This window comes from Chionomys nivalis, chromosome 5 (genome assembly GCF_950005125.1).
Source record: "Chionomys nivalis chromosome 5, mChiNiv1.1, whole genome shotgun sequence".
Lineage (NCBI taxonomy): Eukaryota > Metazoa > Chordata > Mammalia > Rodentia > Cricetidae > Chionomys > Chionomys nivalis.
Window position 1 is genome coordinate 87,862,733 of NC_080090.1, and position 17,992 is coordinate 87,880,724.

At 51.4% G+C, this 17,992-nt stretch overlaps 1 protein-coding gene across 3 annotated transcripts in view; it reads left to right on the forward strand.

Moving 5' to 3' along the window:
* The window catches only part of Rassf5 (Ras association domain family member 5), a 66,762-nt gene extending 49,282 nt beyond the window's left edge, over window positions 1-17,480 (forward strand). For 2 of the 3 annotated variants that reach the window (XM_057770494.1, XM_057770495.1), the window contains 4 exons: window positions 11,633-11,743; window positions 12,624-12,921; window positions 13,301-13,416; window positions 14,623-17,480. In XM_057770494.1, coding sequence (XP_057626477.1) covers window positions 11,633-11,743; window positions 12,624-12,921; window positions 13,301-13,416; window positions 14,623-14,775 — 678 coding nt within the window. In that variant the 3' untranslated portion in view covers window positions 14,776-17,480. Of the gene's footprint in view, window positions 1-11,632; window positions 11,744-12,623; window positions 12,922-13,300; window positions 13,417-14,622 lie in introns of those variants that run through there. The other variant, XM_057770496.1, reaches the window with a different exon arrangement.
* The last annotated feature ends 512 nt before the right edge of the window (window positions 17,481-17,992 follow it).

Here is a 17,992-nt window from a genome sequence, read left to right on the forward strand (position 1 = left end):
CTGACGTGGTTCAGAGGGGACCTTGCCACCCATATAGGGATTACTCTTCGAGCCACTTTCAGGAAGTAGAGACTTGGCGTCTGAATCTTTGCCGGCAGGACCCTAGAACTGCATTAATATTCCCTTTGAGGACTTTTAGATAGTCGGAAGCCCAGGAGTCACCTGTTCAGGAAGTGCACGCTAGTTCAGGGATTTCTCCAGTAGCAATGTGATTTGAGTACTGATCGCAGATTCCCTGGAAGTTCCTGGGCTGGAAACTAATGGTTTATGCCCAGAGGACCCGCTCGGCAGATAGGACAGCAGGCTCAGACACTCCAGGCCTGCCCATAGGCTCCCCTTTACTGTCCTCACGGTGTGCTTATTTCAAGGCTATGGGGAGCTTGTGACAGCCCTTTGGGAGCTTTCCTAGCACCTGGGGTGACAGGATGGTGGGCAGAACAGTCAGCAGAGGGCTGCTTCTCATGCCAGCCCTGGCCGCTGATGGACACCGCAACCCAGTCACACCACCCCTTAGGCACAGGCCCCTCATCCAGTCCTTCCCGGCAATCACACCTGTGCGGTGCGTCAGCCTTTGTGTTGCTTCTGGGAAAGCCTCACCTCTGTTTGTATGGGAATAGACCCTCCTTACCTCCTGAGTCCGAGGGGGAACCTAGATAGTGAGCCCCTAATTGTTTACGTTGTAAAGATTTCCACTAAGGCGAGATCAGAAAGAGGACCTGAATGCTGGCATGGGTCCCTTCTTCCAGGACCACCTGGCCTTAGCCATCCTGTTCACGCTCAGAACTTGGGCCAGGCCACCCCTTGTCCTGTGCGCCGGTGCCTTCCTCCTGTCCCTCTCTGTCTTTGTGAGTGTAGACTGTGTTGACTGAGCTGGGTTTTACCAGTTTCCGTTTGTGGAAACATACAGCATCTCCCTCCCCATACAGTTTAGGAAGATTCTGAGGCCTTGTTTCTTCCTGTCAGGCTGCGCTCTGGGTTGAGCTCTCCAGAACACAGGCTTCAAGGGGAGACACTTGACAGGCCCAGCCTGGAGGGATGCATCCTCCTCTCTCCTCTCAACTTGTCAGGTACTCCAGATCTGTATATGATGTGGTGCAGCAGGCTTCCTGTGTGGAAAACCCAGACCTGCCTTTATCTGGGGTCTCAGTTTCCTCTTCTTCATGGCTCGGGATACCCTCGTGAGAGCCTGGGGACCTAGCCTGGCAGCCCGCGGCCACAAGCTGAAGAGAGAAGTGGGCTTTCAGGTAACAGTCAGGGAGGGCTGCACGCCCACCAGCAGGCAACGAAGTGTCAGTGTGTCCCGGCAGCTGGGCAAGGCCAGGCTGCCCCTCTCCTACCAAGTGTCCGTGTGCTGGGTGGGAACTGACGTCCACTGAAGTCCCTTTGCCTCTGCCCTGTGCTGATTTACCACTTTGGGATGGATATCTGACCTATGTCCTGTTGGCAGCCACAACCCGACCAGGAGCTGGTCACAGGAAAGGAGGCTGAATCGGAGGGCTCAGGATGGGGCTCAGCTTCCTTAGGAGTTAGACTGACCCCTAACGTGTCTGAAGTGTAGGATGGAAGAGAGACTCACAACTTTGTGTAAACAAGGTAGACCCAGATGGCGGCCTCCCGATTTCCGTGCTCTTGGAATGGTCTTGTACTCCACCAGGAAGTGACGCCTGTTGTTCCACAGTGAAATACACAGAACATTTACCATTCCCAGTGTTGCTAATGTACACCCGGTTCTGGGACACGACATGTGGTAGTCGCACTGTCGACTGCCACCACATCCAGTTTCTACAACTTTAGGGGGCAGAGCCTTGAGCATGATAAGCAGGTGCCCTACTGCTGGGTCCCTGGCCCCAATCTCCAGAGCTTTTTCATTTTCCCAGACTGACCCCCCTTACCTGTTTAATTTCTATGAACTGAGCACGAGGGCACACCACTCTCAGTTGTCCCCCTCTTAAGGCTAACAGGTATTGCTCTGTAGGTAGGGGCCACGTGCTGCCCATCCACTCTCCTACCAGTGGACCCTGAGGTTGCTTCTTCCGGTGTTGTATAGCCCTGCTTTAATTTGCTAAATCCTAGGGAATTCTAGGTCAGTCTTTTGACAAATCACCATACCGTCTCCACAATCCTTTAACCGATTTACATTTGCTTGTGAGGGGGCTGCTGATCTTGCTTGTTAACCTGTACACCTGGGAAGAGGGACCCTCAGCTGAGGATTTGCCTCCATCAGACTGGCCTGTAGACACGGCTGTGGGGCATTTTCTTCATTGCTAGTTGATGATGCCCACTGTGGGCGGTGCCACCCCTACGTAGGTGAGGCTGGGCCGTATAAGAAAGGCGGCCGAACACGAGCCTAGAAACAAGTCAGTGAGCGGCGGTCCTCCATGGTTTCTGCTTCAGCTCCTGCCTCGGGTACCTGCCTTGGTTTCCCCCATGATGGACTATTACCTGTAAGCCAAAATAAGCTCTGTCCTCCCCAGGTTGGCTTGGCCGGTGTTTTATCACAGTGACAGAAAGCCAACTAGGCCCGCCATTTAATACCGGAAGTGTCCACATCCCACAGTGTATATCGGGAACAGTCAATGGGAATAAAATGGAGTTTTGTTGTGATTTTGATGTTGTCCCCCAGCACTCAGTGATCCTAGGGATATTTCACGTGCTTGTTGAACATTTGTATTTCCTTGAAGAAATGCCTATTCAAGCCCTTGCCATTTTTGATCAGATTGATCACGTTTCCATTGAGTTGCTGGAGTTCTTTATATATGTATATCCCCACCCTTTATCAGTCATTTGCAGAGGATTCTTATTATCTATTTTGCAATGGGCTCTTGCCATGGTGCCCAGGCAGCATGAATGAATGGATTTATGTGGTTGTGTGTGTACACATGTGTAAGTACACATGCAAGTGTGTGCATATATGTGTAAGTACACATGCAAGTGTGTGCATATATGTGTAAGTGCACATGCACGTGTGTGCATATATGTGTAAGTACACATGCACGTGTGCATATATGTGTAAGTGCACATGTGCATGTGTGCATATATGTGTAAGTGCACATGCACGTGTGCATATATATGTGTAAGTGCACATGCACGTGTGTGCATATATGTGTAAATACATGGGTCCTGGGCATCTGAACTCAGGTCCTCATGGGTCCAGGGCATCTGAACTCAGGTCCTCATGCTCGGACAGCAGGCACTTTGCTGATCAAGGCATCTCCCAACCCAGGCTGCCTGAACACAGATATTAACATGGTTGTGATGCCGATAAGACCTTAAACTATAGCTTTCGACAGATGTTTATGGACGGTAAGACCTGAGACAAATCATGCTCAGGGCTTTTGAAAATCATAATGTAGCCTGTTAGGGAGAGAGCGCTCATACTGGGTCAGCCCCCACTGGCCCAGCTTTCTTTTGCCTTGCCAGACAAAAACCACTGCCGCAGCTAGCTAGTTCTGTGATCACAGACTAGCTGAGGTCTGTCGATTTTCACCGTGCTTACGAGCGAGGCACTTCGAGGCATGCCTGCCCGATGACTCGACACAACAGTGTGTCCAAACTGCGCGTTGTAAGGCTCCGTGAAACCGACTTTCTGATAGTTGCAGAGCAAAGGCCAATCCATGGCATCAGGTGGCCAGTGTGATCCAGGGCAAAGTGCAGGTGCTCTGGGTACAGCACTGTGTCCTGACTCAAGTTATTCTGGGGGTCAGTAATGCCATGAAGTCCCCAACACAGCGCCTGGAGCTAGGGCTCCCCAGGCCTTCTGTTTAGTGCTACTGTCCCCTGGTCCTGAGCAAGTCGGGTGAGCAGATGGAAGGAAGGGAGGGAGGGAGGAAGGAAATGAGGGAGGGGAGGGGAGGGGGGAGGGGAGAGGAGGGGAGCTGATTGGGGCTACCAGAATGCCAGTCACTGATGGCCAGTCCTTCTGAGCCTGTCTGTACCATAGTGCATGCATTTCTGCCTTCCTTCCTCAGGTGACCTGTGGGCTCCCAGGGATGGGGCCGCACCTGTCTTTCATCTCCCATGGTACCTTTCACAGTCTCAAACCAGAGACATCTCAGTCAGTTCCCGCTGCTGACTTAACTATCCGCTCTGCATTTCTGTCTCGGGGGACTTCGTTCTCTTTCCAGTTTCTTGCCCACTTCCTTTATCCTGTGTCTCCACCACCCACTCCAGAGTCACTTGGGTCCTGCACGTCTCTGTGATGGCGTCCCTTCCCACTCTGCTGCAGGTGACCTATTGGAGAACACAGTCTAGGAATTTCTAGTCCTCTTATTTTGGGACCATAGACAGGTAACAAATGGACAGGATGAATCCTCTTACTGGCATGGGTGGGACAGAGGAAGCATTCCAGAACATGGGCACGTTGGAACTAGGAAGGGACCCTCCAGTGCATCTCACTGGAGAATCCTCTTTGTATCTGGTTGAGGCTGTCACAAAGGGACTTGTGACCTTTACTGGCCTTGTATATTGGTCAGGGCATTTTAAACCCAGCCTAGACAGATGGGTGTCTGCCCTTCCCCAACCCAGGTTCCCATTCGGGGCAAGTACAGCAGAAAGTCCAGGGGTTGGGTCTGGAGAGCCTCTGCATGACCCTTGTTCAGTACATGCCTGCAGCTCTCTCCCTGGCTTGGGCTTAGAGGTTTCCACTCAGGGGCCTGACAGTTGCTTCTGACAGACAGATGTGCTAAGAGTCAGAGGAAATGAAGACCTGTTGGAGCTTGGCTGAGGTGAGGTCTGGCTGACACAAACAGAAAGCAGGCGGCAAGCGTCGAGAAGAGCCGAGCAGCAGAGGGCAGGGGAGCTCTTGTCCCTTTGGGCCGTGGCTACTGACGCAATTCAGATGGACCCAGCTGTCCTGCAGGTCTCCTGCCCCACGCCCAGTTCTCTGAAAGAGAGGAGGAAGTGGTGGTGAACACCCTCCCTATCTTGTGTCCCTGTGGTGGGCCTCGGAGCGCCTTCGGTGTCACTTCATGATTTGGCAGATGAGGAAACCGGCTCCCTGAGAGGGGAAGTGGCTTGTCATAGGTCACAGGTCATTTGATGGCACTGTGTTCATTCTTATCAGCCAGCTACCAAGAAGTAGGTCAGCCCACGTCTGAAGCACCCTGCATCCCACATGCTCTCGGCAGTGAGCCCTCAGGGTGCAGGGCGGAGTGAGGTGCTCTTGGACCTGGCTGTGTGGGATCCATGGACAGTGGGCTCTCTGCTGGGACTCTTCTCCTGCTGCTTTACCCTCTCACACCTAATCATCCGTTATTTCTCTGACACCTCCTTGGAGGTCAACTACATGTTGGCTGAGCCCAGCAGTGGGTACCACATCTAACATAAAGTCTGTTCCATCCAAGGAATACTGGGTTAATGGGTATGAGGTATTCTTTGACCCCTGCCTCCTGTCAGGAAGGGAGGAGAGTGACTGACCAAACCTTAGCCTATAGGAGTCCCATTAAGTGAGAGTGGAGCTAAACAGCCCGTAGCTGTAATGTGAGGAAACATACAGGAAACAGTGCAGAGTTAACTTGATGGAAGGTAGACTCTCCTGGGAGATGAGCTTCCGGGCATGCCTGGGGGTCCTGGTTACCTTAACTGGGATGGGAAGACCCATCACTGGGTGACACCATTCCCTAATTAAAGGATTCTGGTCTCTCCAGAGGGGTACACCTTGAATCCTAGACTTGGGAGGCAAAGCAAGTGGATTTCTGTGATTGAAGTCAATCTGGTCTCACAGTGAGTTCCAGGCCAGCCAGGACAACCCTGTCTCAATGGTGATGATGATGATGATGGTGATGATGACGATGGTGATGATGATGATGATATGAGATGATAATAATGGTGATGATGATGGTGGTGATGATGATAGGAGATGATAATAATGGTGATGATGATGATGGTGATGATGATAGGAGATGATAATAATGGTGATGATGATGATGGTGATGATGATAGGAGATGATAATAATGGTGATAATGATAGGAGATGATAATAATGGTGATGATGGTGATGATGATGATGATGATATGAAATGATAATAATGATCATGATGATGATGGTGATGATGATAGGAGATGATAATAATGGTGATGATGGTGATGATGATGATGATAGGAGATGATAATAATGGTGATGATGATGACAATGATGATGATGATGGTGATGATAATGACTATAGAGAAAGAAAGCTGAGCACTGGTACGTGAGTGTGCATTCATTGCTCTGTCCTGATTACGGATGCAGTACACTCACCATCCCTTAAGCCCTTGCCACTGTGACTCCCCACTGTGATGGACTGTGGCCTGGAACGGCAAATCATAACAAACCTTTTCTTCCTGAAGTTGCCTTCATCAGGCTTTGTTATTACAGCAGCCGGAAGAAAACACTAAAACATACCAGAAGTGCAGCTTAGGAGAGAAAGACTGGATAGAAATGCAGATGTTTTCCTTCATTTGAGAGTTAAAATGTGCATCTGATACACTCAGGGCCCAGAGGATGGGAGACTACCGTGGACTGGAATTTTACCAGGCAGCAGGCAGAGGAGAATGAAGGGAAGAGAGGCATGTGTATTCTAGGGAGGGAAATTGCACAAGCACCATGGTGGAGCAAACTGCTACCCATAGACACATTGCACAAAGCAAGCTTCCCTGCTCATAGGTTCATTGCACAAAGCAAGTTTTATTGGGCCACAGCCACCCTCATTCCACGGCTGCCTCTGTATTACAGGGTGTCAGGGAGTAGATGCAATGGACCGTGGCCTCCGAAGCCCAATGTTTAGACCTGGACCTTCACAGAATGCCTGCCCACAGCCTGTGCTGAGAAAGGAATGAATGGACTCTAGGGGTGTATGGCTAACCTGGAATACGTGAGCAGGGGCAGCGAGAAAGGAGCTTACTGGGTTTAGAGGGAAGGGCTTGGCTTTTCTGTAGGGAAGATGACAATATAGCCTCTGGCTGGGTCTGGTGAACCCATTGTCTCACTTAATTTGACTGTTACATCAATCCTGAGTGATAAAGGATTTTGATCCCAGATTTATAGAAGAAACCAAGATTTGAAGGTTCTCTGATTCTCTCAAGATCACAAAGTTGGGAGTGGGAGTCAAAAGCCAAATACACTGTCCATCCCTTAGATGTTTACTGAGCCCCACCATGCACTGAGCAGGAACAGGGCTCTGGGACACCATAAGGGACAAGACAGGCAAGGTCACTTCACTCACAGAACGCAGAGGCCCACCCCAGCTCCTTAGAGAAGCAGAGACCCCTGGCCCCTGCAGTCGGAGAGGGACCAGCGAAGGTTCATTATCATCTTCATGCCCAGATGATGGGCACAGAAGAAATGAAGTCATATGGCCCTGGATATGAAGGAGCTTCCACCCAGGAGAGGGGGAGCCAGCCCCGCTAGCTTCCTGGAAGTGGGACTGTGGATAAACCCCAGAAGGCATGGCTTTCAATAAGCTTAGCTGTAGCCTAGCTCTGGTTCACTTTCTTCAGCCGGAGGTGGGTGCCGTGATGGTAACATTCTTCACAGGCTTGCTTTGGAGGCCAGTGAGCACGTACATGCTGAGAACAGTACAGGCGGTGGTGAGGAGGCAGCGGTGGTGGTTAGGGAAGCCTGGCCAGGCAAAGAGACTGCCGGTGAGAAGCCGGGCAGGAGATGACGAAAATCACGGGCGAGGGGAACGCGTTGGCACGTTCTAAAAGACGGGTAGTGAAGTTCTGTTTTGTTTTGAAGCAAACCTGAGGTCTGGATGGTTTAAGTCAAGACAAAGCAAGCACTGGGAGTGGACACACTCTTCTCTGCCCACCTGACACTCTGGGAACTTCGCCGGCCATTTCTTGGTCTGTCCAGGGCCCACTCCCAACTGTCCTCCTTAGAGTGGAATGACAAACTGGGGACTTCCTGTTGGCCCCTGATTACAATGCAGAACTGGCCAGTGTGGTGATGCTACCTGGAAGATAAAATACAGTCAAATCTGTCTTAGAATAAATCGGCTCTGTGCTGGGCTTGCTGAAGGTATTTTCCTTTATTTGGTTTTGAGATGCAGTCTTGGTAGCTCACCACACAGACCAGGCTGGCCTTGCATTTGCAGCGATCCTCCTGCCTCTGCCTCCTAAGTGCTGGGACTGCAGGTGCAGGCCACCACTCCGAGCCCATTAAGAGCATTTTAATAGAGATGTTGGAGAATCATCTGGGAGGGGTATCTGTGCTCACAGTGCTAGCACACAGCCTCTTCACTGGGCTCCCACCCTGCCGTAACTTCAAGGGTTTACAGTGGTTACAGTCTTTTGCATGGCCTAGGTCAGGAGACAAACCAGCTTTTCAGCAGTAGCCGGGACAGGCTAGGCATACTAGAATAACTCGGCCAATGCCAGCGTTTAGTCGGAGTGAATTGATTCCACGAGATAGGCACACTCTGAGAGACACCTGGTGGGCTGATGCCTAGATCACTAATACGTAAAAGCTCTCCATTTTGTGTGGATGATGGGGCACCCCAAGATACAAGTGCTGTCTCCTTCCTTCTAACTTTGAGTCCATCACCAGAGAGATGATTCTTTCACTAAGAGGGCTTGAGAATCTGTAAGGCGAACAGAGATCAGGGTCTGCCTCATGCTTGGAAAAATCCCTGACTTGTTGACACAGTGGATACTGCTTTTTAGGCAAAGCATGGGGGCAGTAGTTATCTTTTGGGCCCAAAATATCAGTGCTGTAGTGGGATGGAACTGTCGGAGGGTCTCAGTTTCTAAACCCTGAGACATGTTGAAATCACTAGAGTGATCTCTAAAATCCTTGTACCTGAGCGGCATCCTGGACCAATGAAATCAGCACTCTCTGGGGAGAAAGTTCAGGAAGCCATATTTCTAGAAAATCCCCCAGACGACTCCAAAGTGTCCTGAAGGTTAAGAGCCCTTAGTCTAGAATTTATGGTGCTTCCCAGGCTGCTGGTGGATTCTGAGCTCTTGGACAGGGCCCACTGGTTTGCCTACTTTGTTAAGTGATTCACTGCATCTGTAGGTTAGATCTTGCCTGGCAGGTTCCGTGTGGGCAGCAGCCAGCCTGAACTGGGTGCTGACATTTGACACTGGCATTCTATGGGAGCAAGGTTCACAGTATTGGCCACACACACGCAGGCTGCTGACACTCCCAGGTAGATGGGGCTTCCCTGCACACCTGGAAGGCCAGACCTTCTGATGCTGAGGTCAGGATGCTGTCTTCTGCCTGTCTGGAAGGGACCCGTGGTATGTATTTGTATCATTTCCCAGGCTTGTGGAAAGGGAAGAGAACAGAGGGGTTGATGTAATGAATAAAAGGAGAACAGGAAGAAGAAACTTAAGGCCAAGGCAGCTGTGACTCACTGTGGTCCAAAGTAGGCGTGGAAACAGGCCTTCCGCAGCCACAACATCGCAGCCTTTTCAACAAGGAAATGGCTGGAGGCTGACTGAAACCTTCCAAGGAGCTTCTGGAGTTTTCTGTCACTTAACTCTTCTTTTGTAGATGAATGTGAGAATGGGCTGGGAATGACAGCCTGCCTGCCTTAGAGATGGGCAGAATGAAATCTAAAACAGCAGCCATACAGCTGCCCGTTCTCACTGGAAATGGTCAGAAGGCGAGGCAGGGCCAGCCACAGCCAGGTCCGTCTGGTCTGTAGATATGTCCCCAGCTTATAGAGTCTGGGGATGGAGAGTCCCAGAAGTAAAGACTCATGAGAGGCCCTGTCTGAAAGCCCCCAGATGAATGAGTCAACAGTAGATGAAGACAGCCCGTGAGCTCCCGTGGCTTATTCACGTCAAGCAAACAAGAGATGTCCCAGCAACTATTTTTCCTTGGGCATTCTTCAAGGTCCAATTCAGAGATCTAAGAGGGCATCTTAATGGGTCCCTACATCCTGCCAGCTGCCTCCCACTCCAGATGTTAGAAGTCCCTCCTTGCCAGCTTCACAGACCATGCAAGACCCACTTGGATCGGTAGAGCCAGACACACTGATCAGCCCAGCTTGGGTGAATGTTCCACAGGCTGGGTCTTGATTTAGCAGCTGTTCATCCCATGCCTGCAGTGTTAAAATTAAGTGACTGTCACTGGTGTGGTGGGTGCTGATCTCTGTAGCAGAAAGGATGCTCTAGGGTGACCACATGGTCAGTTGAGGACTCCAGGCTTAGATGGACTTCATTCTCATTCATACTTGGTCACCCGTTAGCAGCGGGACACAGGCACGTGGGGCGGGGGAGAATCTTACAACAGAAATAAAACAGGTAGTTTGTGAGAGAAGGCATTTGAAACACCCAACACAGCAATGTTGCCATCAGGGGCTATGGGTGAAAGGCACACAGGAGCAGACTATGGAAAGAGCCTGTAATGAAAGAGGGTGTTGCCTGGCCTCTGGAGAGAGCTGGGAGGGTGGAGCCACACAGACCCAGCAGTGCCCACTCCTCTTGGCAATCATGGAGCCCGCAGTTTCCTGCGCTCTGTGGGACTGGAGAGTGGGAGGATGCATTGGCATGCTGTCCGCGTGATGAAACCCCAGGAATGGGTGTGCTGAAGGGGAAGGTCAGGGGCGAGCTCTGTTGGTGGCGGCGGTGGTGTGATGTGGGACTTGTAAAATTCCCCAAACCAAACCCAGGAGCAGGTGCCAAGTGATGTCAAAGCCATCTCTCTCTGGGTACCAGAGGTGACCACACTGGCCTGAAGTCTGATGAGTCTCTAAGATCAGGATAATTCTGGGAGAATTCTCACTGACAGCTTCTATAATCCAGGCCGCTCAGGGCAGCATGAAGACAAAACTGGGACCTGAGCATGGGAGAAACCCAGGGAACTGACTGAAAAAGAATGGTGTAGGCCTCAGGATCCACCATGTACCGTACTGCAAGGGATACAGGCTTCCACTCTAACTTCCATCTTCCTAGAGTTGGGAAGGGGAAGGAATGAAGGGACACAGTGATACAAGGAGAACACGGCAGGACAGGTGTGGGATTTCTGGTAGGTCCTGCACCTGTGAATGAGGGTATCAGGCAAGCTGGTAAATGCCTGAGCTTTGATGTTCTCACCTGGAAACTGGGAGTCATGGGTCATCACATAGTCTGGGTCTGTGAGATGCAAGATGGCTGAGTGCTCAGTGTACAGAGATGCTCAGTAAACGCTGACTGTCCGTAGGAGAGGGGACTACAGCCCTGTGCCTACGGTTCATCCATTTGACAAGCATATCGTCACCTGTCATGGCAAAGCTTACTGGCCCCTGACATGAGCTCTGCACTGCAGGACAGGTGCCCTCGCTTCCTGGCTCTGGGGCTATCGGCTTCCACTAGCAGGCATCCCCTCTTCTCTGCAGCTTTGTCATTATTGCAGACAGACAGACAGACCATGTCTTCGTCTCTTTCCGTCTATGAGCGCCTTTTCCGTAGCGAATTATGATCACTCGATGTTCTACCCACTTACCAAATTCATAGCCAGTGCTCAAGTGTGGGGCACTGACATTGGTTTCCCAGCCCGGCTGGGGGTAGGTATGAAGCTGAGATGTGAGTGGCTGGCCTCTCACCGCTTACACTGGCACTTGTTTCTTAGCCAGAGAGGCATTTGCGGGGGGTGGAGGGGGTATGCCTACTGCCCTTCACATCTGAGAGCCACTGTACACGCTCCACTCCTCTGTCTGTCCAGAATGTCTGTAAGGCAGTGGAGGAGACACAGCACCCGCCCACGCTCCAGGAGATCAAGCAGAAGATTGACAGCTATAACAGCCGGGAGAAGCACTGCCTGGGCATGAAGCTGGTAAGCAGGGCCCTGTTCACCTCTACCTGGCATCCCTCCTGCCCCACCCCCACCTCTCTGCCTGGCTGTCATGTACTTGCCTATGCATGAAGGTGGGCAAGCCTGTCCTCCCCCTCCCCGTCCAGCATCCTTCTGTGCCCCTCCCTGCAGAAGCAGTGATTCCCTTGCAGCTCACTCTTCTTTGTCCAGACCCAGCTTTCTGTGCCCTCGGCCCTCGGGAACCCAGAGAAACAGGCTTTAGAACAGACTCCAGAGACAATCTCTGTCCATCCTCTATCAGATCTGGGAAAGTTTACACTCTCCTAACTTCAGTGTGAGAGATCTTAGGGGATTAAATGACAGCGATGAAGGGTTTGGGGGCTTGGTCCCCAGGAACTCTAGGCCAGGGGAATTTTGCAAGAAAAGCGGAGTGTGTATTGGTAAGCACCCCGACCATGCACAGGGTCAGAGAGGCTGTCTTTAAGGGGTGATGCTAGAGGAACCCTGCCCCCTGCTGGAGACTGGTAGCAACTGACTCTTTGGGGCGCCCAAGACACACAGGTGCCTCAGAAAACCCAGATTTTAGCCAGAGGCTGGAGTTTGTTGGGCTGGATCTCTGAGGTAGAGAGGTGCCTGCAGACTCTGCCTTTAGGTGGGGACTCAACAAAGGCAGCTGGCACCTGTCTGTTGGAGATTTGAAGCAGCCAGCCTAGACTTCCTGTGAAGGAAGCCACAGCGGCCCCACTAATCCTCTCTGGCCCTTCGGGACCATCAGCACCTCCAGATAGCAGACTCAGGAAGGAACTCAGACAGGCTGGCTGGAATGGCCCCTGTCAGGGCCTCTGCGGTTCACAACCTCGAGCGGCAGTCAGATCATGGAGGATATACTTCCCACTTGCAGAGTGAAGATGGCACCTACACAGGCTTCATCAAAGTGCATTTGAAACTCCGACGCCCCGTGACGGTACCTGCTGGGATCCGACCCCAGTCTATCTACGACGCCATTAAGGAAGTGAACCCTGCAGCCACCACAGACAAGCGGACGTCCTTCTACCTGCCGCTCGATGCCATCAAGCAGCTACACATCAGCAGCACCACCACCGTCAGCGAGGTCATCCAGGGGCTGCTCAAGAAATTCATGGTTGTGGACAACCCGCAGAAGTTTGCGCTTTTTAAGCGGATACACAAAGATGGACAAGGTATGAGCAGTCCCAACCTCCCCCAGTTTGCCAGTGTCCACACACTGGCGTAAACCCACCGCGAGCCCTGGATGGGGTGTGGGCCTCCATGCAGCGGGGCTACAGCCCTCTACGTGCTGCTAGGCTTTGTGGATGAGCAAAGCATGGAATCTGGGCAGGAAAATGAGCAGAGAGCCTGGCCAGGCAGTTCCATGCGTGCACCAGAAAGACACGCTCTGGGCTCCCAATTTTTATAACGAGGGGTCCACTTTGGAAGGTGATGTAAGTGGAGGCAGGGCCTTGGGAATGCCAGGCAGGAACTGAAGGCTCTGCCTCTGAGCTACCACGGTCTTGTCAGGTTCGTACCCACTAGATGAGCCATGCCTGTTGCTGTTCACAGTGCTCTTCCAGAAACTCTCCATTGCTGACTGCCCTCTCCACCTGCGTCTGCTCGCTGGGCCTGACACTGATGTCCTCAGCTTTGTGCTAAAGGAGAACGAAACCGGAGAGGTAGAGGTAGGTCTGGACCTTCTGCAAAAGCCAGCCTGGGTGGGGAAAGATGGGGGCTGCTGTCCCGGGTGCAGTGAGGGGAGGGCGTGACGACTAGAGAGCTGCGATGTGCTGAGCCACAGGCTGGGTTTGACCCAGGCTCAGTGGGCACATCACAACGAAGCAAGTTAGAACCTGCATACGGCAAATCCTGTGGAAAGGATTCTACTTGCTTTGTGAAGCCGGGGCTGAGGTGTAAGGTGGGAGGATTGGGGTGGGAGGATTATCACACACTGAGAAACTATTTGGGCCCAGACTGGTTTTGCCCCAGACTGCCCTAAGGCCCAGCAATTTCCATCTGGGTTCTGCTGCGCACAGGCAGTTTTGAACTACTTTTTTCTCCTAAAATGACTTCCTCTCTCTAAGAGGGACTAACCAGTGTCAGTCTCCTGGCAAAAATGGGGTAACATCAGGCAGCAATCCTCAAGTCCAGGATACTTAGGATATGGTCTTCAGCAAGTGACAGAAAGAGGAGGGTCTAAGTGTTTATCACACTGCTCTGTGGAGGTTGAACATGATCAGGATTGGCTTGGTGCGGGGGGGGGGAGGGTCAGTGGAGGATCTGAGCAGAACAGACAGGGCTCTGCCCTCATTTCAACCAGGATTACAGCGTGGTCTCGAGTCTGTTAGGAAGAGAGCCACCGGAAGCATGTGAGCTCTGCTGCCTAGGGCCTGGGGTTGGGAGAGGAAAATCCAGCTCTAGTCCACACTGCTGCTGCGGCTCCATGGCTTCCTTCCCTTCTTTCTGTGGAGTGTGGGGACTAAGGCAGACACCATAAATGCTCCCCTGTGCTCTAAGAGCTTGTAGTCTCCTCCCTTTCTTCCGTGGGGAGGTAGCTCGGCCAGCTAGGGCCCACTGACTCAAGAGGAGGTAGGTGACAGGGTGGAGTTTGGTGCCTGCCGTCCACAGCTAGAGAGAGGTATCCTCCTGCCTCTGGAGAGCACAGCCAGCACCCAAGTGAAGATCTCAGCTGCTGCTGACTCGTCCCGTAAGAACGGGGCATAGGGCTGGGAACTCCACGAGTGTCAGAATTTCACCGTCTGTGGCTGATGTGACCGTCGTGTATAGCACAGATGTCATTCATGGTACCTGCGTGTTCAGTGGGGGGGGGGCTCGGGTCATGTCAACATCTAACCGTTTCCCCTTGTTTTCTCCTCCTCCCTGCCCCACAGTGGGATGCCTTTTCCATTCCTGAGCTCCAGAACTTCTTAACTATCCTGGAAAAAGAGGAGCAGGACAAAATCCAGCAAGTGCAGAAGAAGTACAACAAGTTCCGACAGAAACTGGAGGAGGCGCTACGGGAGTCCCAGGGGAAGCCTGGGTAGCCGCCGCCTCCTGTCCTCAGTGCCCTCTCATTTATTTTATTATTTTGCAACAGACATTTATTCTCCAGACACCTCTGGGTCCACCTGTGCCTGCCCAGCAGTTGACAGATGCGGCACAAAGTCTCTTCCACAAAGTGTCTGTACAGGGTTCAAGTCCTGCCAACCCACGGCGCCATGACTCTGCAGAGACTCCACCTGGATCAGAACGAACAATTTTTACCCCGCCCAACCTGCCGGCCTTCCACAAACCAAATCGTTGCCTCTCTGGTCAAACTCCAATCAATCACAGCAGCCGGCAAAAGGGAAGAAAGGTTTTAGAGCGCTGTGCTCTTTCTCTGGATTCAATCCTTCATTCAGTTCCTCTTCTTTGCCACCTACAGTATCTTTATTTATGGGTCAAATGTGCTGTCTTCGTTTAGCTAAGTCCTTGAAAGCAGGGAAATGCTCACGGAAGGACTGTCCTCCTCGCCTCCAGGTGCCTCCCCTTCACTAGGACTAGATTTCCAGATGCTACAGCCTGCCCAGGCCTGTCTCTGTCACCCCCAGGCTGTGCACATGCAAACCCAAAGGCATATATGTACATCTGTGTGGTATTTCAGCATGTCTCTGTCCGATGTTTGTTATGTTAAGTCCTGAGTTTAATGTTGTCATCCTCATGGATTTCTACCAAAGGGAAACCAGACACTTCACACTTTTAGTTTCCTGCTGAGTCGCCAGAAAGAACGCAGAGAAGCTCATGCAAGCTGTCTACAGCCCGCCTACAGCTAGGACCTCTTGTCTACTCCTCAGCCTCCCGCTCTGCCTCCGTCCTCTCCAGCTGCTGTCCGAGGAGCAGCCTCGATTACTTACAGTGGCTGGGAACTTTCTGTTGCAAGGCTTGGTCTGCTTGCAGCACGGCGTCCAGCCAGCCTGTGGGCCTGACCTCCCTGGTGACTTCAGTGCCTTTTTGTTTTCAGAGAGAAGAGCAGGGCATGTTTGCTGCAAGCTCTGCTGCTGGCCTGCCCAGGGCAGGAAGTGGACCATGGCGGTGTAGAAATGAGGGCAGGGCAGTCCTCGATGCACAGGTGATGACCACTCTGCCATCAAGCTTCCTGATCAGGCTCTGACTCCGAAGATGTGATCTTGTTAAACCACACTGGCAGCATCAGATTCTGACTCCAGCTCACTGACGAGTTCAAACTGAAAACAGCAGTCAGAACCGCAAAGACCCTCACTCAAGACAGAGGGAGAAAAACTTGTCCCTTTCAAAGAAGGCCGGGGTTCCAATCCGGCCTCCGGAGGAGACCGCTTTCTTGTTACCCTGCCTTTCCACACCCCTCGGGTTGTTTAAGCCCAAGCTTCTCCGTGTAGCCGCAAAGTCCCCTCCCTAGCTCAGGCTAGTCCCTGCCACTCCTGTCCCAGAGGAATGCTGGGTCCTTGTCATTCAGTCTTCAGAGCTGACAAAGCAACGCGAGCTAGCAACTCTGTGAGGCTGTGCATGCCATCAGCCCTGGCCGTCTGCCATCTCGTGTGCAGCCTTATCTCTTCCCTCCCCACTGTGTATTACAGGGACAGACGGAAAGTCATTCCCTTCATCCTGCATGTCTGTAGCATAGGAGAAGGCATGGCTCCTGCTGCAAACACTGTGAATGCTGCTGAGACCCTCCCCCCATGGATGCTATTTTATTTTTGAGAAGAAAAAAGGTCATGTATATATATATATATATATACAAATATGTGTGTATATACACATAGAGGCATAGAGCTATATATAAAGGTGTTTATTCAGAAAATTATAGTAAAATTGAGACTTTAAGCACAGTTGGACTCAGGACCTCTTCTGAGGTTGAGCCCCTGGGAAGGGTTAGGTCCCTTCAGCCCCAGAGCTGGGTGTAACTGCTGGTAGTGCCTTCTATGGTTGTATTGCTCCGTGGGTGTTTGTTTTGAGAACATTTTCCTTCTAAATGTTTTTTCTTATATATGTTTTTTAATGAGTAATAAAGGCTTACTGCGAGAACAGTTCACAATGGAGGCATCCTCATTGAACTTCCTCCTATGGGAACTGAGCTGGAGCGAGGGGCCTGCAGCAACAGGAGGTGCATTTCTTGGCAGAGCCAAGCTTTCTTCTGTAGTAAGATTGGGATTAAAGGCTGCCACCCAAATGCTTCTGAGGACACTCTACACATACAGGGTACTGCCTGTTCTCCATCTCCTATCTCCCTAGCTGGGGACGGGAGAGGACTTAGAGCCAAGCACATGCTGAGTTAGAAAAGAGCGGGGCTTTCTGGCTACAAAGGTAACCAGCAGCTCTGTCCTGGAATTATTGGACAATAAGACGTTAATGTGCCATGGACAATTTCAGCCACGAGAGGGCCGAGCTGGCACCAAGCAGCCCTCATTTTGGCACCCTCTGATTTCCAGCAAAGATGCATCTTTGAATTCATAGAAAAAGTCACATAAGTTAACTAGAGAAATCACTGCCTACCTTCTGGGGTTGTTGCAAGTTTTCTTCTGACTTCTACATGTGTGCTGTGGCATGTGCACCTACACATGTACACATAGATTTTTGTACGTGAGACACATATACACATAGTTTTTTGTGCGTGAGACACATGTACACATAGATTTTTGTGCATGAGACGGGGTCCCACAAATGTACACATACATTTTTGTGCGTGAGCCCCTGGCTATCCTGGAACTTACTATGTAGACCAGGCTGCCTTCAAACTCAGATTCACCTGTCTCTGCCTCTTGAGTGCTGGGATTAAAGGTATGCACCACTACACATGCTTACAGTAAAAAAAAAAAAAAAAAAAAAAAAAAAAAAAAAAATTGGGTTTTTCAAGACATACAGTCAAAAATTTTAAAGAATTAGCTGACATCTAACTTCTCTGCCCAGCCTGGTCCTCCACATCTTATACCAGGGTCCGGCCAGATGGGTCTGCCCAGTCCCCAGAGCCAGCAGAGCCCCACATCCAGTGCTCCAGCCTAGTCTGGTCATCCCTGCCACAGACTCCAACCTCCAGGCTTTGGCCAGGACAGACGTGGCCCACCCGCCTAGACTTCCTCCCTACCACCCTACCATCCACTCTTCCACAAAAACTACTCCAAATGAATCAAAGGCCTAAGTGTGAGACCTGGAGCTCTGGAACTGCTAGGAGTATAGGCGGTGTCTACAAAACACGGGCTCCATCTGCCCAGAAACTAAAGCCAACAGTTCAGGAAACCAATAAAATGA